This window comes from Eulemur rufifrons, chromosome 7 (genome assembly GCF_041146395.1).
Source record: "Eulemur rufifrons isolate Redbay chromosome 7, OSU_ERuf_1, whole genome shotgun sequence".
NCBI classification, from domain to species: domain Eukaryota; kingdom Metazoa; phylum Chordata; class Mammalia; order Primates; family Lemuridae; genus Eulemur; species Eulemur rufifrons.
In genome coordinates this window covers 190,801,538-190,828,421 of record NC_090989.1, presented here as the reverse complement: position 1 = coordinate 190,828,421, position 26,884 = coordinate 190,801,538, and the positions used below count along the sequence as shown (strand labels likewise).

General features: G+C 47.7%; 1 protein-coding gene and 2 pseudogenes across 1 annotated transcript; 1 reads left to right on the top strand and 2 right to left on the bottom strand.

Moving 5' to 3' along the window:
• The first annotated feature begins 665 nt into the window (after positions 1-665).
• LMAN2 (lectin, mannose binding 2) lies at positions 666-26,312 on the top strand. Its single transcript, XM_069476185.1, has 8 exons — positions 666-891; positions 1,068-1,186; positions 20,227-20,344; positions 21,086-21,165; positions 21,346-21,507; positions 21,610-21,724; positions 24,435-24,554; positions 25,637-26,312. Exons 1-8 carry the CDS (start codon positions 696-698, stop codon positions 25,795-25,797), a joined length of 1,071 nt encoding a protein of 356 aa, XP_069332286.1. The 5' UTR covers positions 666-695; the 3' UTR covers positions 25,798-26,312.
• Positions 17,343-17,462, bottom strand: LOC138388790 (5S ribosomal RNA; annotated as a pseudogene).
• Positions 18,480-20,213, bottom strand: LOC138388301 (PEST proteolytic signal-containing nuclear protein-like; annotated as a pseudogene).
• Positions 26,313-26,884: the final 572 nt, after the last annotated feature.

Sequence of the window (26,884 nt, the reverse complement as noted above, 5' to 3'; positions counted from 1 at the left end):
CCATCACTGGCGTCCCAGGCCAGGATCTGGGTCTGCTCCTCTTGCTTCACCGGAGGCCTGCGGAGTCGGGGGTAGTGGAGGTTCTCAAATAACTGGGTTTGAGTCTCCAAAGGCTTGGAGCTGGGGTGGATGAAGCCAGAGACGGCTTAAATTCTCGACTGGGTCCACCCTGTGAGGTGAAGGCGGCGTGGGGGTTGGAATCTGGGCTTCCGCTTTCAATTTGGAGCTGAACTGGGAACGGTTATTCCAGAGACGCAACTTGTGACCAGAGGCCAACAGCATTGCAGCCTTCCAACGTCCAGGCCTCGCGAGCGGCTCACAAAAACTACAAGTTCCAGCATGCCCCGCTTTGCAGACGCCCCTCTTTCTGCCAGCCGGATCAAACCATATCTCTGCTCCTCATTGGCTCACAAGCCTAACGTGCTTTTCCGTGATTGGTTGTAGCTCTTGTCGCTCGTAAGAACCCATTGCTCAGGCTGGCAGACAGGTGCCTTGGAGCCATCGAGGAGATGGAACGGCGCTCGACCAGGATGAGGGGCTGCCTAGCCAATAAAGCCGCCGCCCCCTTAGCAGCGAGGCTTTGCTTTTTAACCCCTCGGCGAGGCCAGGGTTGGCGGGCTTCCGGCCGGAGGCCATTAGATGGGACACCCGGAAGGCGGAAGTCCTAAGGCGGAAGTGGCCGAGAGGAGAGGAGAATGGCGGCGGAAAGCTGGTTTTGGCCCTGGGGCTGGGGCCGGCGGTGCCTGGGGAGGCCTGGGCTTCCCGGCCCCGGCCCTGGCCCCACTACACCTCTACTCCTTCTTCTGTTGCTGGGTTCTGTAGCTGCGGATATAACTGACGGCAACAGTGAACACCTCAAGCGGGAGCATTCGCTCATCAAGCCCTACCAAGGTGAGGCGGCCCTTGGGGCGGGAATGAGTGAAAGGTGAGGGCGAGGCAGGTCAGGGTTGCGGGAAGGCGTGCCCTTTCTCTTGAGCAGAGCAGCTCTGTGGGTTTCCTACCTCTGACGGGGCCAGTCCTGACATGGCCTCTTACGCACTTGTCTGTGCCTGTCTTTCTGTCCACAGGGGTCGGTTCCAGCTCCATGCCCCTCTGGGACTTCCAGGGCAGCACTATGCTCACGAGCCAATATGTACGTCTGACCCCTGACGAGCGCAGCAAAGAGGGCTCTATCTGGAACCACCAGGTGAGTGTTTCTCAAGAGGCTAGGTATACTGTCCAGTAAGCCGCTGCTCCCGGCCTCCCCAGCAGCCGAGACCTGAGCTTGGTTTGTAGGCTTGCCCCTCCCTCCCTGGCACCTTCCTCATCTTGTTCGCACTCACCAATAATAGCAGGTGATGGATATTGTATAGTTACTACGTCAGGAGCTGTGCCTGACCCTTTACACCCTCCTCACTTAATTCCTTCAAGAGCCGTGCGATATAAGTGATGTAATCATTTCCATTTTACTAACTAAGCAGCTAAGGTTCTGAGTTGAAAGTGTCTTACTCAGAGTCACACAGCCAGAAAGTAATGGAGCTGTGAGTCTGTCTGAGTTGAGCCCATCAATAGTGGGAAGAATGGAACGAACTAGATCTTTTTTGGGTATTTTTCTGTGTGTTGGGCACTGACCTCGCCATGCCTTACTGTATTTAATTCTCAAACAGGCTGTTTGAAATAGACAGCTTTCATGACTTTATGCAGGATAACAGCCAGTGAGTGGCATAAACAGTGTGTTTAACCTCTGATCTGTCTGATCTCCACGCCTACAATTCACGTGATGAACTTGACTCCGTCCCCTTGGACAATGGAGGAACTCCTTAGAACTCCGTCTTCGATGCATGGTTGAGGGTGTTGTCATCAGTGGTATGAAGGGACTGAACTTGTGGGCAGTGTTAGTTTCTGTGACCTTTGCCCCAGAGGTCAGGGAGCCTAAGGTGTAATGGGCATGTAGTACTGAACAGAGGCCAACATCAGCTGCTACCTAGATTGCACACTGAGGAAGTCTAGGTCAGGAAAGGAGTGAAAGAGGAATAATTTGGGCTGGGTCACAGCTTGGAGTGGAACCTGTTCCTGCACTAGTCTGCCTAATCCCCACCCTTCCCACACTTAAGCTGTCAGCCAGTGTCCTAGTTTCCTCCATCATCCTGCTCTCTGCTCCCTTCTGGTTGACTTTCTCTCTTAGTTCTGGGAGCCCACACTGTCCTTGTGTTGCCTCATCTGCCTGTCCTCTCAGCTCCTCCTCTCCTTCCTGCCCTGTGCCCCCACACAGCTATTAGTGGCATCTGGGGTTACTTTCTTCAGCTTTCACTTTGATCATGAGAGCCTGGGGTCTCCTGTGAAGAGACAGGCATGCGTTATGTCTGCACAATCTGGCCCCTGGTTCCTGGCGTCTCCAGTCTTTCCTTCTGTTCTCTGGCTGCCTTCTTGTCTCAGGACCTTTGCGCTTGTTGTTCCCTCTGTCTGGGACACTACCTCCTGGCTCTTCATGCCTGCCTGGCTCCTCATCTGTCAAGTCTCAGTTAAGTGCCACCCACTCAGGGGACTTCATTAACCACCTTGTCTCCCTGAGTCGCATTCTGTCACGTTATTCTATCTTAGGACTTTCAGATTTTTTTTTTTTTAAAGCCTTATATTTTTTGTGGAAGTGAGCTCGGTGTAGCATTGTGGGTTTTTTTGTTTGTTTTTTTTAAAGCAAGGTACAGATAGTGCTGGGATTGTTAGAAATAGGACTTAGCCACAAGGAACAGACACATCTAGGATAGTGGCTTAAATTGGGGTTGTAGGTAGCTGGTGGTTGACATTGTCAGTGGCTAAAGATATCACAGAACTAAGAGGATTCTGCACTTGCCTTCATTGAATTTTCACAGTCTGAAATATAATTGTTTTGTCTGCGTTCTCCGCCTCGCCATTCAGCTCCAGGGCCCTTTCCTTTTTGGTCCTGCTGATACTCCCTAAAGGTCTGGAGTGCTTCCTGTAATTCCTGAAATAAATTGCTCAGAACTCTTAGAATTTTCTCCCCAGCGTTTCCCAAGAACCGCCTCTTCCTTCTCTGAGCTGGTGAGATGCTTTCTGAACTTTTGTCCTTTTTGTCTCTTTCCCTCGCTCCGTCTGGGAGAGGCTCATACTCACACAGCATCTGCTGTCTTCGGAGCGGCCATAAGACAGCTCCTGCTTTGGTATCAGGGTGGGGTGGTCCAGGTGAAGGAGTGGCTGAAAGGTGACTAGAACTCCAGGTGCCTGATGGCTGAAGCACAGGACACGGGGAGGCTGAAGAGGCTGCTCAGCCCCATCTTTTTGGGCATCTCGTGTGGGGGCTGCAGCAGTGGTCTTTTAAGGTTTTTTTTTGCTGATAGAGTAATGTGAAATTATGTATCCCCTTTAAAAGTTGGTATCAAAAATTGTCATAAGTTTAAATATTTTTTGCAAAGAATGAAGTTCATAGCATATTTTAAATATTGATATTTTAAAATAAAACTGCTCAGTACTCTTAAACATTCAGTGGAATCTAAATATCATTGCAATTTGATATCCCATTTATTTTAAGCAACATGAATAAACCCAAATTGTATAATACATCAGTCTTTTTTTTTTTTTTTTTTAAGACAGTCTCGCTCTGTTGCCCATGCTAGAGTGAGTGCCGTGGTGTCAGCCTAGCTCACAGCAACCTCAAACTCTTGGGCTTAAGCGATCCTACTGCCTCAGCCTCCTGAGTAGCTGGGACTACAGGCATGCGCCACCATGCCCGGCTAATTTTTTCTACATATGTTTTTAGTTGGCCAGATAATATCTTTCTATTTTTAGTAGAGACGAGGTTTGCTCTTGCTCAGGCTGGTCCCGAACTCCTGACCTTGAGCGATCCACCCGCCTTGGCCTCCCAGAGTGCTAGGAATATAGGCATGAGCCACTGCACCCGGCCTTACATCAGTCTTTTTTAATTGAACTTGTATTTTCACTTAATTTCCCACACAGAATTTTATCCTAATGCAATATATTTAATGCTTGAAAATCCCTATTCATTAGCCTATGATATTGCCTCTGAAACTAAGTATAATAATGTAAACTTTTTAGCTTTTGAGACCTTAAAACTAAGTTTTAAGATTTTCTTTGGGATTATATTAGTAATTATCTGTACATTGATCAAAATGAATGCATTACACAGTTTTTGAATAATTATTATACAAAAGTAAAGAAAAATTTTAAATACATCTCAATGAAATGTCACCCCCACCCCCATCTGGATGGCCACCTCTGTCAGAGTAAGACAGGCTTCAGTACCACTTCTACTTTTTGTTTTTATATATGTGATTTCTGAGAAACTGTTCACTTAAATAGGAACACAGTTTTGGTATAGCAGGGTCACTCAATATTGAACTTCTTTTGGTTTATAAACCCAAAGTCACCTAGTGATCTTTTATCAGAATTGTTTTGTTTTTGTTTTTATTTTATTTTATTTTATTTTATTTTATTTCATCTTGTTATGGGGGATACAGAATTTCAGGTTACATACGTTGCTCCTGTTTCGCCTTTCCCCCCAAGCCAGAGCTCCAGACGTGTCTGTTCCCCAGGTCGTGCGCATTGCACCCATCATGTAGGTATATATCCCTCCCTTCCCCACCCCCCCTTCCCGAGTCAGCACCTTCAAGTGTTACCACTCCACAATCGGTGCACAATGCACTCATTGTGTAGGCATACCCCCATCCCCTCCCCCGCCCCCCCACCTCAGTCTGACATCCAATTGGTGTTGTTCCCAGATGTGTATTTAGGTGATGATCAGGGGAACCAATTTTCTGGTGAGTACATGTGATGCTTGTTTTTCCATTCTTGGGATACTTCACTTAATATAATGGGTTCCAATTCTCTCCAGGAGAACCATAGAGATGTCGTATCTTCATCATTCCTTATGGCTGAGTAATATTCCATGGTATACATATACCACAGCTTACTAATCCAATCATGTATTGATGGGCATTTGGGTTGCTTCCACATCTTTGCTATTGTGAATTGTGCTGCTATAAACATTCGGGTACATGTGTCTTTGTTAAAGAATGACCTTTTTTCCTTTGGGTATATGCCCAGTAATGGGATTGCTGGGTCAAATGGCAGGTCTACTTGAATCTGTTTAAGATACCTCCATAATGCTTTCCACAGGGGTTGCACTAGTTTGCAGTCCCACCAGCAGTGTAGGAGTGTTCCTGTCTCTCCGCACCCACGCCAACATGTGTTGTTTTGGGTTTTTTTGATAAAGGCCATTCTCACTGGGGTTAAGTGATATCTCATTGTGGTTTTGATTTGCATTTCTCTGATGATTAGGGATGTTGAGCATTTTTTCATATGTTTGTTAGCCATTCTATCTTCTTTCGAGAAGTTTCTATTCATGTCATTTGCCCACTTTTTGATAGGGTTACTTGATTTTTTCTTGCTGATTTTCCTGAGTTCTAAATAGATTCTTGTTATCAGTCCTTTATCTAATGTGTAGTATGCAAAAATTTTTTCCCATTCTGTAGGTGGTCTGTTTATTCTCTGGACTGTTTCTTTGGCTGTGCAGAAGCTTTTTAATTTAATCATGTCCCATTCATTAATTTTTGTTGCTGCTGTGATTGCCTTGGGGGTCTTCTTCATAAATTCTTTGGCTAGGCCAATGTCTGTAAGAGTCTTTCCTACATTTTCTTCTAGAATTCTGATTGTATCACGCCTAAGGTTTAAGTCTGTTATCCACCGTGATTTGATTTTTGTGAGAGGTGAAAGCTGTGGGTCCTGTTTCAGTCTTCTACAAGTGGCTAACCAATTCTCCCAGCACCATTTATTGAATAGGGATTCTTGTCCCCAGAGTATATTCTTTCCTGCTTTGTCAAAAATTAGGTGACTATATGAGGATGGTTCTATATTTGGATTTTCTGTTGTGTTCCACTGGTCTGTGTCCCTGTACTTGTGCCAGTACCAGGCTGTTTTAAGAACCACAGCCTTGTAGTATAGTTTGAGGTCTGGCAAATTAATACCTCCCATTTTGTTTTTGTTGCTTAAAATTGCTTTTGCTATACGGGGTCTTCTCTGGTTCCATACAAAGTGTATAATTATTTTCTCTACATCTGTGAAGAATGATGTTGGTAATTTAATAGGGATTGCATTGAATCTGTAGATCACTTTGGGTAGTATAGACATTTTAACAATGTTGATTCTTCCGATCCACGAGCATGGTATATTTTTGCATCTATTTGCAAGTTCTGCTATTTCTTTTCTCAGTGTTTCATAGTTTTCCTTATAGAGGTCCTTTACCTCTTTAGTTAGGTATATACCTAGATATTTTATTTTCTTTGTTGCTATTTTGAAGGGTATTGAGTCTTTAATTTGGTTTTCTGATTGACTGTTGTTGGCATATATAAATGCCTCTGATTTGTGTATATTAATTTTGTAGCCAGAGACTTTGCTATATTCGTTAATCAATTCCAGGAGTCTCATGGTTGAATCCTGGGGGTTTTCCAGATATAGCATCATATCGTCAGCAAAAAGTGAGAGTTTGATCTCTTCCTTCCCTATTTGGACTCCCTTGATTTTGCTCTCTTGCCTGATAGCTCTCGCAAGGACTTCCAATACTATGTTGAAAAGTAATGGGGACAGTGGGCAGCCCTGTCTGGTTCCAGTTCTAAGTGGGAGTGCTTTCAATTTTTCCCCATTCAGAATGATGTTGGCTGTGGGTCTGTCATATATGGCTCGTATCATTTTTAGGTAGGTTCCATCTACGCCTATTTTGTTAAGCGTTTTTATCATAAAAGGGTGTTGAATTTTGTCAAATGCTTTTTCTGCATCTAATGAGAGTATCATATGGTTTTTGGTTTTGCTTCTATTTATGTGGTGAATTACATTTATAGATTTACGTATGTTGAACCACCCCTGCATCTCTGGGATGAAGCCCACTTGGTCGTGGTGGATTATTTTTTTGATAAGTACTTGGATTCGATTTGCTAGTATTTTATTGAAAATTTTTGCATCTATATTCATGAGAGAAATTGGTCTGTAGTTCTCTATTTTTGTTGCGTCCTTTCCTGGTTTTGGTATCAATGTTATATTGGCTTGGTAGAACGTGTTGGGGAGAATTCCATCCTTTTCAATATTGGAGAATAGTTTATGTAGGATGGGCACCAGTTCTTCTTTGTATGTATGGTAAAATTCAGGTGTGAACCCATCTGGACCAGGGCTTTTCTTTTTGGGAAGGTTTTTTATTGCTGTTTCGATTTCAGTTCTTGATATTGGTCTGTTCAGGTACTCTATTTCTTCCTGGTTGAGCCTGGGAAGACTATGTGTTTCTAAAAATTTGTCCATTTCCTCCGCATTCTCCAGTTTGTGTGCATAAAGATTTTTGTAGAATTCATAGATGATATCTTGTATCTCTGTAGCATCGGTTGTGATTTCTCCTTTCATGTTCCTAATGGAGGTTATTAGAGATTTTACTTTTGTGCTCTTGGTTAGTTTAGCCAGAGGTGTGTCTATTTTGTTTATCTTTTCAAAGAACCAACTTTTTGTTTTATTAATTTCCCTTATAGTTTCTTTGTTGTCCTTTTCATTTAATTCTGATTTGATCTTAGTAATTTCTCGCCTTCTGCTGGGTTTGGGGTCGTTCTGTTCTTCTTTCTCCAGCTCTTTGAGTCTATTCGTTAGGTTGTCTATTTGCATGTTTTCTGTCTTTTGGATATAGGCATTTATGGATATGAATTTCCCTCTCAGGACTGCTTTAGCTGCGTCCCATAGATTTTGATAAGTTGTATCTCCATTGTCATTTAATTCAAAGAAACTTTTGATTTCCATCTTGATTTCTTCCTTTATAGAATAATTATTCAGGAGAAAGTTATTTAGCTTCCATGACTTTGAGTAAGAGTGAGGGTTTCTGTTTGTGATCATTGTTACTTTTATTCCGCTGTGATCTGAGAAGATGCATGGTATAATTTCTATTTTTTTGAATTTTTTAAGACATGCTTTATGTCCTAGGACATGGTCAATCTTAGAGAATGTCCCATGAGCTGATGAGAAAAATGTATATTCTGTGGACTTTGGGTGGAATGTCCTATAGATGTCAGCCATGCCCATTTGTTCTAGCATTCTATTTAGGTCCATTATGTCTTTGTTTATTTTCTGTTTAGAGGATCTGTCCTGTACTGTCAGTGGGGTGTTAAAGTCTCCAGCTATTACAGTATTATTATCTATCATCTGGTTCAGATCTAGTAGGGTTTGCTTTATGAATCTAGGTGCACCTAGGTTGGGTGCATATATATTGAGTATAGTCATGGCTTCTTGTTGAATTGTGCCCTTGACCAGTATGTAGTAGCCATCTTTGTCTTTTATTATTTTTGTTGGTTTGAAAGCTAAGTTATTGGAAATTAAGATTGCCACACCAGCTTTCTTTTGGTTACCGTTTGCTTGAAATACCGATTTCCATCCTTTTACTTTCAGTCTAAATGCATCTTTGCTCATTAGGTGGGTTTCTTGAAGACAGCAGATACTTGGCTTGTGCTTTTTTATCCATTGGGACAGTCTATGTCTCTTGAGCGGGGAATTCAAGCCATTCACATTTATTGAGAAAACTGATAAGTGAGACGGTTTTTTGTTCAGCTTGTTGGGTAGAACTTCATTGCGATGTTTTCTCTCCTGAGCCATTGTGGTATCTGGAATTTGATCTTTAGCTCTTGAGTAGTTTTACATTCGTGGATCTTTCTTGTGCTGATCCGTGTGTAACTCTCTTTTGAGTACTTCTTGTAGGGCTGGTCTTGTCTTGGTGAATTCCCTCAACCTTTGTTTATCTGAGAATGTCTTGATTTCTCCTTTGTATAGAAAACTTAGCTTAGCTGGGTACAAGATTCTAGGCTGGGCATTATTCTGTTTCAGAAGCGTGAAAATGGGGCCCCAACCTCTTCTTGCTTGTAAGGTTTCAGCTGAGAAATCTGGCGTAATTCTGATGGGTTTTCCTTTGTAAGTTACCTGTTTCTTTCTCCTTACAGCTCGGAGAAGGGACTCTTTAGTGGATATTTTGGTCAGCCTGATGACTACGTGGCGTGGTGTTTTCCTATTTGCTATGAATCTCCCAGGGGTCCTTTGAGCTTCTTGAATCTGTATGTCTAGAGTATTGGCAAGGCCTGGAAAATTTTCCTCGATTATGTCTTCAAATAGCTTGTCCAACCCTTGCTTATTGTCTTCTTCACCCTCAGGAATGCCAATAACTCTCAAGTTAGGTTTCTTCACATAATCCCACATTTCTTGAAGACTCAGATCATTTCTCTTACTTTTTTGATCTATCTCTGTGACTGACTTATTTAGTTGGAAGGAGTTATCTTCAATTTCTGAGATTCTTTCCTCTGTTTGATCTACCCTGCTTTTGAGACTTTCCACAGTGTTTTGTAGCTCTCTGAGTGAATTCTTCATTTCTAGGAGTTCAGTTTGGTTTTTCTTCAATATTTCAATTTCTTTAGTGAATTTTTCCTCCAAATCCTGTATTTTTTTTGCATTTTCCTTGTGTTGTTTTTCCCTTGATTCTTGTATATTATTCAGCTTGTTTATGATCCATAATTGGAATTCTTCCTGTGACATGTTGGTGTTTTGAGTCTGGTTTGTGTCAAATGGTTGAGAGCTGGAATTTCTCTTTGGGGGTGAGCTTTCTGTTTGATTCTTTGTGCTTCCTGTGTTTTTTCGCTGGGCCCTTCCCATCTAGATTAATCGTTGGATCTTTTATTATAGATTTATTCTGGTTAACAGCACTCTCTGTGCTCTATTCTTAGGCTGTGGAGCAGTCTAGGTATATTGCTTCCTTTGGCAAGAGGGGAAGACTGTTGTGAATTGTTTAGAAATTTTTCTATTTCAGTTGGGGGACTGCTTCTGATGGGTCCAATCCTAGAAGATTGGAGTGATCCAAGACTGCTTTGGCGAGTTAGGACACTGTGTTGTAGTCTTTCAGAAGGCAGGCAAGGTCCACACTAGTAGTGGACCAAAATTCTCTTTGTTTGTTTGTTTCCCTTTGGTTCTTCCTCTATAGGGGTGGTTTCTGTCTCTTTCTGCAGGAAAGATACTAGCTGTGGGGAGTGGATGGTGCCCTTGCTCGCTCAGCGCCCCAGTTGCCGCAACTCCCACGGGCAAAAGTCTGCCTTGGCCCAATGTCCCCAGGGACCAGGCTCCACACTCTCACTTCTGGAGAAGTAGTCAATGTTTAGACATGGGTGGGGTCCCTATATAAGGTCTGTGGACCAGGGGAGGGGGCCGTCCAGGGAGCCTCTTGGCACCCTATTGCTCCGCAGTGACTTGGCTGTGGGCCCCAAGATGGCGATTGCGCGCCCGCAGATCGCCGGTGTTGGGAGTGACTACTCAGGTTCCGGTATGTACCAGAGCCAGGGGCCTGGCCCGTTCCCAAGCTCACCGTGGGTTCCCAGTTAGAAGGCAAAAAGAGAGAAGAAATAAAGAAAAAGAAAAAAGAAAAGAAAAGAAGAAAAAAAAAAGGAAGAGAAAAAGAAAGAACAGAAGGAGAAGAAAAAGAAAGAGAAAAGAAAAGGAGAAGAGAAGAGGAAAAAAAAAGGAAAGAGAAAAGAAAAAACAAAACCAAAAAAAAAAAAAACAAAAGAAGCAAAATAAAACAAAACAAAACAAAGAAAAAACAAAAACCAAACTAACAAATAACACAAAGAGACCTAACCCAGAAACAGCGAAAACACAAACACAAAAGAACAAAAACAGAGCTACACAGCACCACAGCACATCGCTAAACGAAGGGATACACAATTCTGAAGTATACAGTTCAGCGGCTCAATGATTGTGTTTTTGCGCCTTAGCGCAGCTCCGCCCCCTTCACGCCCGCTCCATTGGGTCCCGATTGGCAACTCAATGTTTATTTTACGTCTTAGCGCAGCTCCGCCCCTTCACACCCGCTCCGTTGGGTCCCCAGCGGCAACTCAATGTTTATTTTACGTCTTAGCGCAGCTCCGCCCCTTCACGCCCACTCCGTTGGGTCCCCAGCGGCAACTCAATGTTTATTTTACGTCTTAGCGCAGCTCCGCCCCTTCACGCCCACTCCGTTGGGTCCCCAGCGGCAACTCAATGTTTATTTTACGTCTTAGCGCAGCTCCGCCCCTTCACGCCCACTCCGTTGGGTCCCCAGCGGCAACTCAATGTTTATTTTACGTCTTAGCGCAGCTCCGCCCCTTCACGCGAGCGCGGCCCCGGCGGAGATGGCACGGCCCGGCGGAGATGGCACGGCCCGGCGGAGATGGCACGGGCCCGGCGGAGATGGCGCGGGCCCAGAGACCAGCGGAGGGCGCCGGGGAGAGAGAGCCGCTCGGCACCTTATGGCTCCCGAGCGGTTCCGCCTTTGCTTTCAAGATGGCGCTCGCAGCGCTCCGGGGTCGGAGGGGGACCGGCTCCCCGGCAGGCAGAGACCAGAGACCGCCGCTGCCGGGGGGGGGGGGGGGGGGGGGGGGGTTGGCGGGCAAAGCCGCCGGGGGCCACCAGCTGAAGAACCACCGACAAAAGTAGCGCAGAGGTACAGCGCAATTCGCTGATCGGGGATCGTTCGTGCCCCTCCCCCCAGCACAGGTCCGTCCCTTCTCGCCAAGGACTGTCTCAGCCGAGACTTCCCAGGTTCCAAGCTATTCTCCCGAAAAAGCCTCCTGTCTGCAATGCCCTACGTCTCCCTCGGTGATTCTGCTCTGGCTTGCGAGGGGGTCTCCAAGCAATTGGGGGTGGAGGTCAGTGAGGAGCGCAAGCCGCTTTTCCCAAAGACTGCCCCCGCCCCACCTGGGGGCGGGCGCAGCCGCCTGTGCTCCGCTGGCTACTGTCTGTTCCGCGCCTTCCGCAGAGTTCCGCGATCTTAATTTCTGTTCACCTCAGACCTCACTTGCTCTGTTTGTCCCACGCTGATTCTCCGTGGATTCACACCGCTGTTCCTCTGTGGGAGCGGTCCTCTAGCGTTGTGGCAGGTCCGGATCCACGGTTCCTCGCCGGAGCACAGATCCAAGCAGTCACCGCCACTCCGCCATCTTCACCCCTCTATCAGAATTGTTAATGATGTATCAGCTGACTGTTGGCTTACATCTGCCTTCCATTTTGTTGCAAGCACAGACAAGTGGAGCCACCAAATGGTAAAAATGGCCTGTCACCGCCAGGTGATTCTGATTTCATTGGCCTGGCGCGGGGCCAAGGCGTTAAGCATTATGAGTGCCTCAAGTGCCTGCTGTGCAGCCAGGGTTAAGAACTATGGTCACGTCATGTTCTGCCCCCAAAAGCAGCTTCTCAATCATTTCCAACCTGTACCTCACCTGCTTACAGTCCTTCAGAGGCTTTATGTTGCCTATATCATAATGTTTCTATCTGATAATCTGCAGTTTTAATCTGGGCACAGGGTGGCTTTCCAGGCCTGGATCTAGTTGGAGGAGTCAATTTCCAGGTCCTCTACTGTTGTATGTGGACCTTCCTGTAACTGGCTCCCTGTGCGCACGCCAAGGTGGGGTGTAGGTTTTCCTTTCCCATTTCTGTTTTCAGGTGCCCTTCTGCTCCCAGGCACACCTCTCACCAGCCTGGCTCTTACCTCAGGGCATTGTCCCCAGGTACAAAAAAATTCTGGGTACCAAAGAGACCATTTGTTCAAGACCAGCCTGAGCAAGAGCAAGACCCCATCTCTACTCAAAATAGAAAAAATTAGCTGGGCATGGTGGCGCATGCCTGTAGTCCCAGCAACTTGGGAGGCTGAGGCAAGAGGATCACTGGAGCCCAGAAGTTTGAGGTTGCTGTGAGCTATGATGACATCACTGCACTCTAGCCAGGCTGACAGAGTGAGACTCTGTCTCAACAACAACAAAAAAAACACAGACCATTTGAAATCTGGTTTCTGGGCTGACTTTTGTATATGTGAGATATATATTTAAAGTTTGCAAATGTATGAGGGCTATTCTAGTTATATTTTTAATTTTTTATTATTGATATTTAATTGCATCATGGTCAAGGAACATACTCTGTGATTTCAGTCCTTGAAGCTCTTTGAAGACTTGGGAATGGTCCCTCAAATGGTTAGGTTTTTGGGGAAATGTTCTGTGTGTGCTTGCAAAGTGTGTGGATTCTTTACTTGTTGACTATAGAGGGCCCTTTAGGTCCTTTAGGTTAAATTTGCTGATTGAGTTCAAAGCTGTACCCTTCCTCATGTTTTTGCTCATTTTTAATAGCTACTAAGGAAGGTGCACGAAAATTTCTGTGTGTGGATTTGTCTGTGTCTTTGTAGTTCTGTCACTTTCTGTTTTATATATTTTTGAGGCCAAATTAGATCCATATAAAAACTTAGATTTGTTATATTTCTGGGTAAATGGAATCTTTTGTCATTAAGAAAAGTCCTCTTTTAAACTTGGTTGTTGGTGTATAGCTTCACTTGCTTTTGGCTAGTATTTGCATGATATATATTTTCTTATCCTTTTACTTTCTTTTTTCCATTTCTTTATGTTTTAGAGTTGTCTCTTGTAAACAGCATATTAGGCTTTTGAGGGATTGTTTATTTATGTTTATTGTTGTAAAATGCATATAACAAAATTTACCGTTTTAACCTTTTTTTTTTTACCTTTAAATTAGTTAATTTATGAAACTGTTCTCTTCAGTAGGATACACATTGAAACAGTGGCATTTAAAAAATGTGATGGCTGTCTACAAAAAATTCGTTTTGGCTATTGTATTTATGTATCTGCACAGACAAAAGAAAATCAAATTCCTCAAACTTTATTGTGGTAAAATGTATATAACATAAAGTTTACTATTTTGACCATTTTTTCCCCAAGCCTAGCTAATGACTGACTGACCACCTTTAAGTGTGCAGTTCGGTGGCATTAAGTGCACTCACATTGCTGTGCGGCCACCACCACCATCCACCTCCAGAGTTTTATCATCTCAGCTGAAACCCTGTACCTATTAAATAGTAACTCCCCATCCCTGCAGTCCCTGGTACCACCATTCTACTTTCTGTCTTTATAAATTTGACTGTTCTAAGTATCTCATGTAAGTGGAGTCATACAGTATTTGTCCTCTTGTGTCTGGCTTGTTTTACTTAGTGTAGTATTTTCAAGGTTCCTCCATGTTGTAGCATGTGTCAGTACTGCGTTCCTTTTTATGGCTGGATAATGTTCCCGTGTGTGTGTGTGTGTGTGTGTGTGTAGGCCACATTTTGTTTATCCATACATTGGTTCACAATAGACACATTTGGATTGTTTCCCACCTTTTGGCTACCGTGAATAATGCTGCTATGGAACATTGGTGTACAACTATCTGTTTGAGTCCCTGCTTTCAGTTCTTTTGGGTAAATGCCTAGAATGTAGAATTGCTAGGTCATATAGCTCTGTTTTTAATTTCTTGAGGACCACCAAATTACTTTCCACAACAACTGCACCATTTTACGTTCCCACCAGCAATGCATGAGTGTTCCAGTTTCTCCTCATTCTTGCCAGCACTTGTTATTTTTTGGTTTTGTTTTTTTTTGGTGTTGTTTTTTTTTAAATAGCCATCCTCGTGGTTGTGAATTGGTATCTCATTGTTGTTTTGATTTGCATTTTCCTAATGGTTAATGATGTTGAGCATCTTCTCATGTGCCTGTTGACTGTTTATCTTCTTTGGAGAAATGTCTGTTCAAATCCTTTACCTGTTTTTGAATTGAACTTTTTGTTGTTAAGCTTCAGGAGTTCTTTATGTATTCTGGATATTAATCCGTTATCAAATATGTGATTTGCAAATGTTTTCTCCCATTCTATGGGTTGTCTTTTCACTCTCTTGACAATGTTTTTTTTTTGTTTGTTTGTTTGTTTTGAGACAGAGTCTCGCTCTCTTGCCCAGGTTAGAGTGCTGTGGTGTCAGCCCGGCTCACAGCAACCTCAAACTCCTGAGCTCAAGCAATCCTCCTGCTTCAGCCTCCCGAGTAGCTGGGACTACAGGCATGCGCCACCATGCCTGGCTAATTTTTTCTATATATTTTTAGTTGTCCAGCTAATTTCTTTCTATTTTTAGTAGAGACGGGGTCTTGCTCTTGCTCAGGCTCGTCTCAAACTCCTGAGTTAAAACGATCCACCCGCCTTGGCCTCCCAGAGTGCTAGGATTATAGGTGTGAGCCACCACCTGTAGCAATGTTTTTTGATGTACCAAAGTTTTTAATTTTGGTGAAGTCCAGTTTATCTTTTTTTTTTTTTTTTTTTTGGTCTTTGCTTTTGGTCATATCTAAGAAATCATTGCTAAATCCAATGTCATGAAGATTTTTCTCTATTTTCTTCAAGGAGTTTTGTAGTTTTAGCTCTTAAGTCTTTGATTCTTTATTTACTTTTTGAGTTAAACTTTTTTTTTTTTTTTTTGAGACAGAGTCTCACTCTGTTGCCCAGGCTAGAGTGAGTGCCGTGGCGTCAGCCTAGCTCACAGCAACCTCAAACTCCTGAGCTCAAGGGATCCTCCTGCCTCAGCCTCCCGAGTAGCTGGGACTACAGGCATGCACCACCATGCCCGGCTAATTTTTTCTCTATATATTTTTAGCTGTCCATATAATTTCTTTCTATTTTTAGTAGAGATGGGGTCTCGCTCTTGCTCAGGCTGGGAGTTAAACTTTTTATTTTGAGATAATTATATATTCACATACAGTTATAAGAAATAACACAAAGAGATCCTAGGTTAGGTTTTGGTTTTGGTTTTTTTTTATTAGCATTTAGTTCATTTACATTTAATAAAATTATTAATACATCTGGGTTTAACCTACTTTCTTACTATTTTATTTTCTATATGTATCACCTGTTCTCTGTTCATTTTTCTCTCTAGTCTTGACTTCTTTGGGTTTGGTTTTGTTCTTATTATCCTATTTTTTCCTCTTCTGTTGGCTTGAAAGTTATATGCTCTCTTCTCAATTTTTAAATTAAGTGATTGCCCTAGAGTTTAAAACATGCATCTGTGTTTCACCAGAGTCTAATGTTGATGTCCACCTTCTTTCTCGACATCATAAGGATGTTAGAACATGTTAACTCCATTTGCCCATTTTTGTCATTTATCATCATTCTTTCTGCTTTAAATTACACATGATTGTTTTATGCAGTCAAAGATTTAGGTTTTTACCCTCATATTTACTGCACTCATACTTCATTCCTTCCTGAATCTCTGACTTCATGTCTGGATGTGGATAATTTTCCTTCTCCATGAAGAATAAAAGACAGTGCAAGTCTGCTGGTAATGAATTCTTTAAAATTTTTTTGTCTGAAAATTTTTAATTTCACCTTTACTCTTGAAGGATACATTTGCTAGATGATAGAATCCCATGTTGGCTGTTTGATCTCCAAGCATCTCAGTCTGTTGTCTTCCGGCTCACAGTGTTTCTGTTCAGAAGTCAGATATCAGGGTAATTATTGTTCCTTTGAAGATAATCTCTTTTTTCCTTGTGGTTGCTTTTAAGATTCTTTTTCTTTTTTTTTTTTTCTTCTCAGACAGGGTCTTACTCTCTTGCCCAGGCTGGAGTGCAGTGGCATCATCACAGCTCACTGCAACCTCAAACTCCTGGGCTCAAGCAATCCTGCCTCAGTCTCCTGAATAGCTGGACTATAGGTTTGCACCACCACACCTGGCTAATTCTTCTATTTTTTTATAGAGACTGTGTTGCTCTAGCTGGTCTCAAACTCCTGACCTCAAGCGATCCTCCTGCCTTGGCCTCTAAAGCATTAGGATTACAGGCGTCAGCCACCGCGCCTGGCCTATTTGTTTTTCTTTGTTCTCTCCATCACTCCTTTATTTTTTTATGCCTTAGTATGGTTTTCTTTTTATTCGTCTCCTTTGGTTTGTGGGACTTTTAAAGTTTGTGGCATAATGTCTTTGAATCAGTTTTAGTAAGTGCTTAGACATCTCGTTAAAGACTCCTTTGCCCATTCTTTCACATCTCATCCTGGAATTCCAAACATATGTGTCTTATACTCTTTCACTCTTTCTTCTGTCTCTTACCTGCAATTCTATACCTGTTATTTTATTCTCTCTGCTTCATTGCTTCATTCTGGATATTTTTATCTGACTGCCCATGAGTTCATTAATTCTCTTTTCAGCTATTGTTTGTTTGTTTGTTTGTTTGTTTTGAGACAGAGTCTTGTCTGTCACCCCGGCTAGAGTGGAGTGGTGTCATCATAGCTCCCTGCAACCTCAAACTCCTGGGCTCAAGCGGTCCTCTTGGGACTACAGGCATGCACTACCATGCCTAGCTAATTTTTCTGTTTTTTGTAGAGACAGGGTCTCAATTTTACTCAGGCTGGTCTCAAACTCCTGAGCTCAAGTGATCCTCCCACCTCTGCCTTCCAGAGTGCTAGGATTACAGGTATGAGCTATCGCACCCACCCGGCCAAGAAGAGGCAAAAAGTCTACAGCACCCGGTATTCCCAGGCAGTCCCCCCATCCAAGTACTAACCAGGCCTGACCCTGCTTAGCCTCTGAGATCAGGTGACATCTGACGTGTTCAAGGTGGTATGGCCGTAGACTCTGCAGCTGTTTTTAAGCTGTTGTTAAACCTATCCATTATGTTGTTGATTACACTTTTTGTATTTTTTAGTTCTGGAGTTTTTTAGTATAATTTTTAAAAATTTCAGTTATCTGCCAAAATTCTCAATTTGGTCTTTTATCTCCTTGAACATAGTAAATGAGACATTTGAAAGTCTCATATCTGTAGTTCCTGTTGGCTTGTTTTTGTTTTTCTCTCTTGTCTTTCTTTCTCATTTTTATTCATATTTTTCTTTGTGTAGCTGGTTATTTATGATTGTGTGCCAGGTATAGCATTTGTACAATTGTTTGCAAAAAATTTGAGGCCTAGGCGAGTCCCCTCAGTCTAATTTCAGGGGTGGAGAGGACCTAAAGCTGCACTGCAGCCCCTGGAAGGGCCTGTCTAGTTCACTCTTATTTTGGGGGTGCAGTCTTTGTGCAAACCCCACCCAAAGCTAGGCCTTCCATCACCCTCGGCAGGCCTCAGACTCAGATGCCTTTTCCTTCTATGCTTGGGATTTAGTTCTTATCTCCTCTCAGTCACCCCCTCCAGAATCTGCAAATGCTCCCCAAACCCATGAACTGTCAGCCGTGGGAAGGCTCTGAGGCCTTACGCACGCACACTGCTTCGTAGCCCTAGCTCTGGTCGTCTGCGTTCCTGGTGCCCAGAGCTGGAGCAGTGAGTCTGGTGAGTGAGCAAATGCAGGAGCCAGGGTGCCCACGTTGGGGCACAGTGTTTTTTATTTCTGACTGAGTCTTTATAGAAGTACCGTGTCTATCATACGGGGTTCACACGTGGACGGTAAACAGTCCCCAGAGTTTCCCCTCCCAGGGTTACCCATCATCAATGCTGGTTTATGTTCCTTCACTTCTTTCTTTCCTCTACACATATATTGCTTTTTTCTTATTCCAGAAATGGCAAGATAGCACCAATACTGTTTGCTTTTTTAATTCCAAATGCTCATTTATTAGCCTACCACTCAATCTTAAAAAAAAAAAGAAAAGAAAAAAAAAAAAAAGCAGCTCCAAATACAGTCTCATATCATTATTTAAAGAAGGAAACTGTTCCTTTTAACTTTATACCCACCCCACACCCCAGTGTCAGAACACATCATTGGATTGTCTTGGTCGTGGGCATTTCCAGGATGAGATTTTAGGTTTTGCTCCCATAGCCTCCGGTTGTCGGAGCGCCTGTGCTTTCCTTTATTGAAGGAGTCCGGTCCAGCTGGTGCTGGGGTGTCCCTTCCAACGTTCTCCCGCATCTTTGCTTCTGGAGGCGTTTCCTCCGGTTCACTGTCTTCCTCTTCATTAAACACCGCTGCTACTGAAGGAGTTCTTGGCGTGAGAGTTGGAACAGTTTCTTTAGGCTTACTTGATCCAAGTTAGGTGGGCATGATGGTGCTTTCTTTGTTGCCTGACTACCTGTGGCAAGTCCAGACTGTGTGGGAGATCTTTGTGGGCTTTGCTGGGAGGTCTGCGCCTGCTTCTTCAGCTGATGGCTTCTCAGCGCTGCAACTGGAGCTTTCCCTCCATCACTGGAAGAAACAGTCTTAGTTTTCTCAGGTTTTTCTGCTGCTTCCTCATGGCACCCGGAGGCTCCAGTGCGCTGTGGCTTGTCAGCCTTTTCCTCTCCTGCCTTCCCGGCTGCCACCAGTACTGTTTTGAAACTGACTTTGGTTCTCTTAGTATCTTTGATATCTTTAAGTGTAAGTACTTGAGGGATCTGCCATGTTCTGTTAAAAAGCTGCAACAACCAAATAGCCCCCAAGAAAACGTGAGCATTTACTGTCCTGCCCGTTGTTTGAGAGGTTTGTTTCTCTCCATCCTCATCGGTGTTGGATGTTAATGATCTTTCTAATAGTTGCTGTTCTGATAGTTCAACAGCATCTTGTTTTACTTTGCCTTTCTGATGGGTGTTTAGTCGCGTGTTCACGTACCCATCCATAGACTTCTCCAAAGTGGATTCTCGTCAGAGTCCGTGCTGACGCTGGAGTCTCCCCAGCGGCCCTGCCCGCAGCTCCGCCCCAGTATTCATGGCTACGGAGCATCTGCTTCTCTCTGTCTGGGGGCCCAGAGGCCCCAGAGCACGACTGGGCCAGCCCCCAGTGCTGGCGCTGGTACTGCACTTAGGCTGGGCCGGGGAGGTGTGCTGACCAAGAGTTGGGTTTGGGAATCAGCCAGACCTGGGTTTGAGTCCTGGCTGGCGCTGACTCTGCCTGATTTTCCTCACTTGGGAAGGTTGGTGAGAGGCAAGGGCAGTGGGGGTGGAGGCCAGAAGGGAGTTGGTACAATTTATGTGAAAGGCCTGGAGGCCGCAGGAAGTGCAGGCGACAGAGCAGAAGCCTCAGAGTCGGAAAGAGCTGGGTGCAAATCAAGACAATCCACTTAACTGCTGTGGACAAGAGCTCTTGCCTCTGAATTGGTTCTCTGTAAAGCATATGGCTCCAATAGGGGTAATGACCCCTGCGTGAGACCCCCAGGGCAGGAGCGGTGGAGGTGGAGAGGAAACAGGGCTGACGGTGGTGTTGGCACGGAGTGGGGTGAGTCAGAGTGAGAGCTGCCGACTCAGTAGCAGCCTGGGGCCTGGCACACTGTATGGCCTCCCTGCCTCACCTGGGGTCTGCAGTGACTCTTGTGGCCCTGCCCCCTGGCCCTGTGCCAGGAAGTGCCCGGTGTTAGGCCTGTGGGGTGGGGCTGTGCCAGTGTCACCTCCAGTTTCCTCAAAAGCCCCAGGAGCTCTGAGCTGCCCCCCTGCTCCCCCTCCAGCCTTGCTTTCTCAAGGACTGGGAGATGCACGTCCACTTCAGAGTCCACGGCTCGGGGAAGAAGAACCTCCACGGAGACGGCATTGCCCTGTGGTACACCCGGGACCGCCTCGCACCAGGTGGGCAGTGCCCGCTCAGGGCCCTGGGGTGGGGGCGGTGAGCTGGGGACGGGTGTGGCTGCTGGCCTACCAGGGAGGAGGGGTGGGCAGGGCAAGGGGGGTGGCCCTTGGCTGTGTGGCCAGGGACCTTCCGCTCTGCTCTCCTGCTAAGAAACTGCTGCTTGTCATAGACAAAGTTCTGCACCCCTGGGGGAGCTTGGCCCTGAGAGGACGGCCTCTGAGGAGCGAGGAGCAGCTGGGTCCCGTAGCTCAGCATTCTGCCCCTTTGTGGCCTGGTTTTGACCATGCTTCCATTTTTAAGGGTTATATTTTTTTTAAAAAGCAAGAACAGGAAGACTGTGCTACGGAGACCACATGTGGCCCCCAAAGCCCAAGATGTTTCCTCTTGGCCATTTACAGAAAGTTTGCAGCCCCTGGTGTGGAGGGTAGAGCCTCCCCTGTAGGGGTTTCTTCCTGCAGCTCCACCTGCTCTTCATAGACTGGGTACCCCTTTGGCACCTGCCACTCACCTCAACACGTGGCCAGGCAGCTGCCCCTCCTGGTTCAGCCTTCAGACTTGAGGCCTCTGTGCTGTGCCCTAGACCCTCTTCCACTGCAGCTTTGGAGGTCCCTTCTCTCCTGGGGCGTGGCCCATGGTCTGGGCTCGCTGGCCCCTACCCAAATGGGCATCATTTGCGTTTCAGGTACCTGTGGGACAGCTCCCATATCTCCCATTGTGAGAGCATCTCCTTATAATTCCAGGGCCTGTGTTTGGAAGCAAAGACAACTTCCATGGCTTAGCCATCTTCCTGGACACGTATCCCAATGACGAGACCACTGAGGTAGGCCCCTGCTCTGTCCTGCCAAGCAGGAAAGGAAGGACTGGGCGGTCGGCTAGAGGATGGGGACTGAGCCTTCCCCCTGGTGCCGGCACAAAAGGAGCCTCCAGGGATTGGGGTGGCGGCTGCCCTGCTCCCCCACGGGTGGGGCTGGTCTTGGAGTAACCGGTGTCTTGGTCCCAGCGCGTGTTCCCGTACATCTCGGTGATGGTGAACAATGGCTCCCTGTCCTACGACCACAGCAAGGATGGGCGCTGGACCGAGCTGGCAGGCTGCACGGCCGACTTCCGCAACCGGGATCACGACACCTTCCTGGCTGTGCGCTACTCCCGGGGCCGCTTGACGGTGAGCAGGCGGGAGAGGCTGCTGGCGGGCCACGCTGGGTCCACAGCGGGTTGGGGAGTGGGCGCCGGGCCTGCGGGGTGCTTGACACTCTGGCACCCACAGGTGATGACTGACCTGGAGGACAAGAACGAGTGGAAGAATTGCATTGACATCACGGGAGTGCGCTTGCCCACTGGCTACTACTTTGGAGCCTCAGCCGGCACTGGTGACCTGTCTGGTGAGTTCAGGCTGAGTGAGGAGTCCATGCTCAGCCCGCGTCGTCCCTGGCGTGTGGCGAGCTGCCTCCTGGTAACGGCTCACCTCCCTCCGCTTGCTTCCCACGCTCGCCTGGCCTTCTTGCTCTTCTCGTCGTCTGTAGATGTTGGCCCATCCGGGCCTCAGTCCTCGAGCAGTCTCTTGGCGACCTTCCCTGTCCACAGGAGACTTTGCATTTAGATGATGTCGACTCTCAGGTTTCTGTCTCCAGACCACGTTAGCTGCAGCCTGGAGTGTGCGCCGTTTCCACTCGGCCATTCACCTCAGCCCCGGTGTGCCTCTGCTGAGGACCACGGTGTCAATGGCACCTCTGTTTGCTCAGGCCAAAAAGTCTTGGTGTCATTCTGGACTCTTCTTTTTCGTCCCATGCCACCTTTAATCCATCAGCAGGTCCTGCCGGCTTTCTCTTCACAGCACATCCCACCACGTCTCACCCCTCCTGTAACACCTGCAAGGTTCAAGCCACCATCCTCTACCACTTGGAGGACCATGGAGCCTTCCGAGTGGTCCCCTCTTTCCATGCCAGCCCCTGACAGCCTCTTCCCAGCACAGCAGCCTAATCCTGCTCAGCTTGCATGCGGCCTCCCCCATTCTGCCATCTCACTGAGTCAGGACCACCATCCCAGCAGTGGTCGTCTGCTACCCGGCCCCTGTCACCTCTGACTCCTTGCTCACTGCTCCCCCTGCGTGCTGTGACCTCCAGTTGTCCCTCAGATGCAGGACACTCCTGCACCCTCCTGCTTTAAGCCTTTGGGTTAGATGTCTCACCCTGGTCTCCTAGAGTCTTGCCCAAACGTCACCTCAGTGGGGCCTTTCTTGATTCCATCTAAAATCATACCTACTCCAATCCCCACACATTCCCATCACCTTTCCTGGCTTTGTTTTTCTTCATAACATTTACCATCTTTGAATCTATCATGTAATTAATTTTATTATCTCCACCACCCCCCCATCGCCAACTAAACCGTAAGCTCCATGAAGTCAGGGATCTGTCTTGCTTGGCCCATGGTGAGTGCTCAGTAAGCACTGGGGTGCCTCTAACCCCCGTAGGCCTTGCTGGTTCACCAGACCTGGTGGCACTTGATGGTGGCCCTTGGTTGTGGTTCTCAGTCTTCTACTTGGGGCCCTCAGGAGGCACCAGGCCCAGGGCCAGCTCCTGCTGACCAGGACTGGCGCACGACATGGAGGACCTGGCAAAGGGCAGTTTATCCTCAGAGCAAACCTTTCCAGGGCCTGTAATCTGCTCACTGGCTGGGACCCTCTCCTCTCCCCATGGAAGTGCTTAGGTCCACTTAGACCCCAGAACATTTATTGTTTTGGGATTTTGTTCTAAATTTTTTAATATGGGAATTTCAGTTGTATGTCTAAAAGAGGAGAGAATGGTCTACCAAGCCTCTCTGTTCCTGTGAATACCCAGCTCTTGCCTGGCCAGTCTTGCCTCGTCTGTGGCTCCACCGTAACCCTTTCCCCTGAAGCTCCCCGCGTTACCTTGGATTTCGTCTGCCAGCATTTCAGCACGTGTCTTCAGAAGGTTCCTGATAGGAGCAGAACCAGCTCTGGGGCAGGGGAAGCTTGCAGAGGCTGTTGGGGAGTGGTGGGGATGGCCACCAGGGTGGCTCTGACCACTCATTGGGGCTGTCAGTGCCACATGTCTTAGGGGGGCTGTCACATCATGTATTCTGGTTAGGCAGGTAGTGGCCTCTTTCCCTTTTCACACAGCCGAGACCATGGGGAACTTGAGAGTTGAAGGGATTTTCCCTAAGATGACAAGCAGGAAGCAATAGAGCCCAGGTGGCAACTGGAGTCGCTCCAGAGGTGGTCCTTGTCCCACCGGGCCACTCCACCTCCAAGGCTGTGCATGCTTGGCTGTCAGACGCTGCTCGACCCTGTCCAGCTGGCTGCCGGCTCCCTGCTGCTAAGTTTGCCCTTTTCTCAGCTCCAGAAATTTCCCTTCTGCAAACAGATTCCAGTCCGTTATCGGAACTCACAGCAGGCTGGCCGGGACCCACTTGTGGGCTCTTAGCCTCAGCCTCCTCATCTCTAAAATGGGCAGTCAGTTATTACAAGCAGAGGCTCTTCCTGCCCCTGCTGGACACAGCCTTTCCCAGCTCTCCTCAGGCTCAGTCACTGTGCGTTAGGGTTAGGCCTATAGCTGGTCGCAGAGTTGTTACCTGCGTCCTGTACGTGTGTCTTCACAAGCGCGTCTTGTGGCTGCCAGCCCTTGGGAGGATCAGGCTTGTCAACTGCGCTGGTCCTCATCTGGTTTCTGTTTTTAAGTATGTGCCTGTCGGGCAGGAGATCCTGTGTGTTAGCGCATGTTCCCATTTACTCACTGTGACAGCCGTATGAGGCAGAGATTATCAGTCCCGTTTTACAAATGAGGAACCTGCTGCAAAGAGGGCAGCAGACCCGGGATTTCGACCTGGATGATTTGCTTATGAAGTCCCTGCTCTTCTCTCTGCTCTGCCTCCTCCCAGGTTTCTTACTGCTCTGTTCCGGAAGATTCCGGCCCCTGGATACCGCCTGCCGGGGGCTGGGCAGGAGCAGCACTCTCCCTGGGGCCTGGCCAGTGTGTGTGGTGTGGGCAGCAGCTTCTCTATGGGGGGGAGGCCTTGGGCCACGTGCCCTGAGGCTGGCTCTAGGCTGTGACAGGTTAATTCTTGGTCCGACAGACAATCATGACATCATCTCCATGAAGCTGTTCCAGCTGATGGTTGAGCACACGCCTGATGAGGACAACATTGACTGGACCAAGATTGAGCCCAGCGTCAATTTCCTCAAGTCACCCAAAGGTGCGTATGTGCCCAGCCCTTCCCTGCCCAGGCCTGCGTGGCCTGGAGTGTGGCCGGGTGAGGCTGGCCTTGGGTGGTCCTCGCCTGGTCCAGTTGTGGTTGTGGTCTGGGCTCTTGGGTCAGCCCTGTCCCAGGAGAGTGGCACTGGTTGGCCCTGCCTGAGCTCCTAGAGGCCAGGAGCTTGGGTCCAGTCAGCTCCAGTGAGTTTTGAGCAAGTGAATGAGGCAGAAGACAAGTCTTCAGAGGGTCTGTCCGTGAGGACACCCTAGCTGCGTGGTTTCTGCTGAAGCAAGGACAGCTAATCAGCAAGCGTATGAGCACCGGGGTCTGCCTCCTCCTGTGCTGGGTGCAGGGGTAGTGGCCAGGAAAGCCGGGGCGCAGGCACCTGTCTCTGCCCTCCGTGAGCCACCTGTGGGTCGGTGCCGCCGCTGGCCCGGGAGCACATCCCGCAACTTTCCTCGCTGGAAAGGGGCAGAGCCAGGATGTTAACTTGCGCTTCTACAAAACCCAAGGCCTGAGTCCTTCCAGGGCACTAATTAGCCACCACTCTGAACTCCCAGAGAGGATGTTCTGTGGGAGGAATGAGGCGTGGGAGTGGGAGCGCAGGCCCTGCCGGTGGGGGCCCTGAGGCCCAGCCCCAGGTCCCTGTGCTGAGTGTGGGGCCGGGCCTTTCTACCTTTAGGAGAGGCCAGAGCCTCGTGTTCTATGTGACATCTTGCTTTTATAAGATTCAGATTGCTTTCAGATGTTTTGGGGGTCAAACAAACCCTGCTGTAAACCACCATTTTGCAGCCTTTGGCCAGAGAATTCCTGGCTGCTGGATGCTTCCACGGACTGTGTTGCCTCCCCTCCTCCCCCGGCGTTCCTTTACAGGCTCATTGACCCACTTGTTCCTTCAGCAGATGCTGCCAAAGCTCACCCCGTGCCCAGCCATGGCTGGGTGCGGGAGACCCAGGGATCAGGCAGGGTGTGGGTGAGGGAGTCACCCTGGTGTCAGGACTGTTGGGCCCGCATCCCAGGAGCCCAGCCCCAGCCTGTCCCTCTTGCTGTGCCCTTTCACTTCCCGCTTTCTCCTCCCGCAGACAACGTGGATGACCCCACGGGGAACTTCCGCAGTGGGCCCCTGACGGGCTGGAGGGTGTTCCTGCTGCTGCTGTGCGCGCTCCTGGGCATCATCGTGTGTGCGGTGGTGGGGGCCGTGGTCTTCCAGAAGCGGCAGGAGCGGAACAAGCGCTTCTACTGAGCAGACAGACGCACCTGGCCGGGAAGGGCCTGGCCTTGGGCCCAGGAACTAATGTGAACTTTTTTTTACTGGGATTATAAAAGAACAACAGACGACCTTATTTCTTAACTGTTTCAAAGAAATGATTAAAGTATTTTCGTACATTTTGCTTCTTGCCCAGCAGGGACACATAGGCAGCAGGGCTGGGGATGAGGGTCTGGCGTCCCTGGGGCTGGAGCTGAGGCTGTCCCAGGGCCGCCTTCTCAGGATGGGGGCTGTGCCTGGAGCTGGGCTGAGGCCCCTGCAGGCAGCTGTTGAACACTGGAGGGGCCCCCGGCCACGTTGGGGTGGGCTCCCGAGGACACGGGGCAGTGATCTGTGGTGTGGGGGTGTGGCAGTGGACGGGCCCAACCTGGGCGACCTGAGCGTCCTGCTCGGCCTGAGCTGCTTCCCGGGCAGACACTCAGGCAACGCTGGAGGGGCGATTTGGTGGGGTCGAGAGTATGACCATTTGCTAAATAAAGTGACTTAACCAACCTCAGTCGTGTGACTGTCCTGAGGGACTTGCTCTTCTTTTTCTCCTCAGGACTCGCAGCCAGTGCTTCACAGCCGCCAGCCTCGGGGAGGAGGCACTGGGCTCGCCCCGTTTCCCAGGTGGGGCAACATGGCTCTCAGAGGTCCCAGTGTCACTCAGCAAGTGATGTTTTGGGGACAGGGCCCCCTGCCATCTCCCATAGGCCGTGGTCTGCTGCCACTGCCCAGGCCTCTCACCGTGGAGCAGCATGAGACTGCCCAGCCGAGAGCCCCTGGCTCTGGTCCTGGCCCTGGCCCTCCTTGGGCACCTTGCCGAGTCAGGCTCTCTGCATCGTCCCCGTCCTGCTCAGTTTGCTAACACCCGAGACTCCCTCTTAAAAGCAGAAGCAAACCTTACCTTCCTGCTGCAGCCATTAACATTTCAAACATTTTCATTGCAAAAAATACCGACAGTAGAAAAGGCCACGAAGCGAGAGTAAGAATTCATTTTCCCTCAGTCCTTCAGCCTCACTCTCCAGAACGCTGCATCGATCCACCAGGGCCCACCTCCTCAGCCTTCTCACGTTTCCCACGC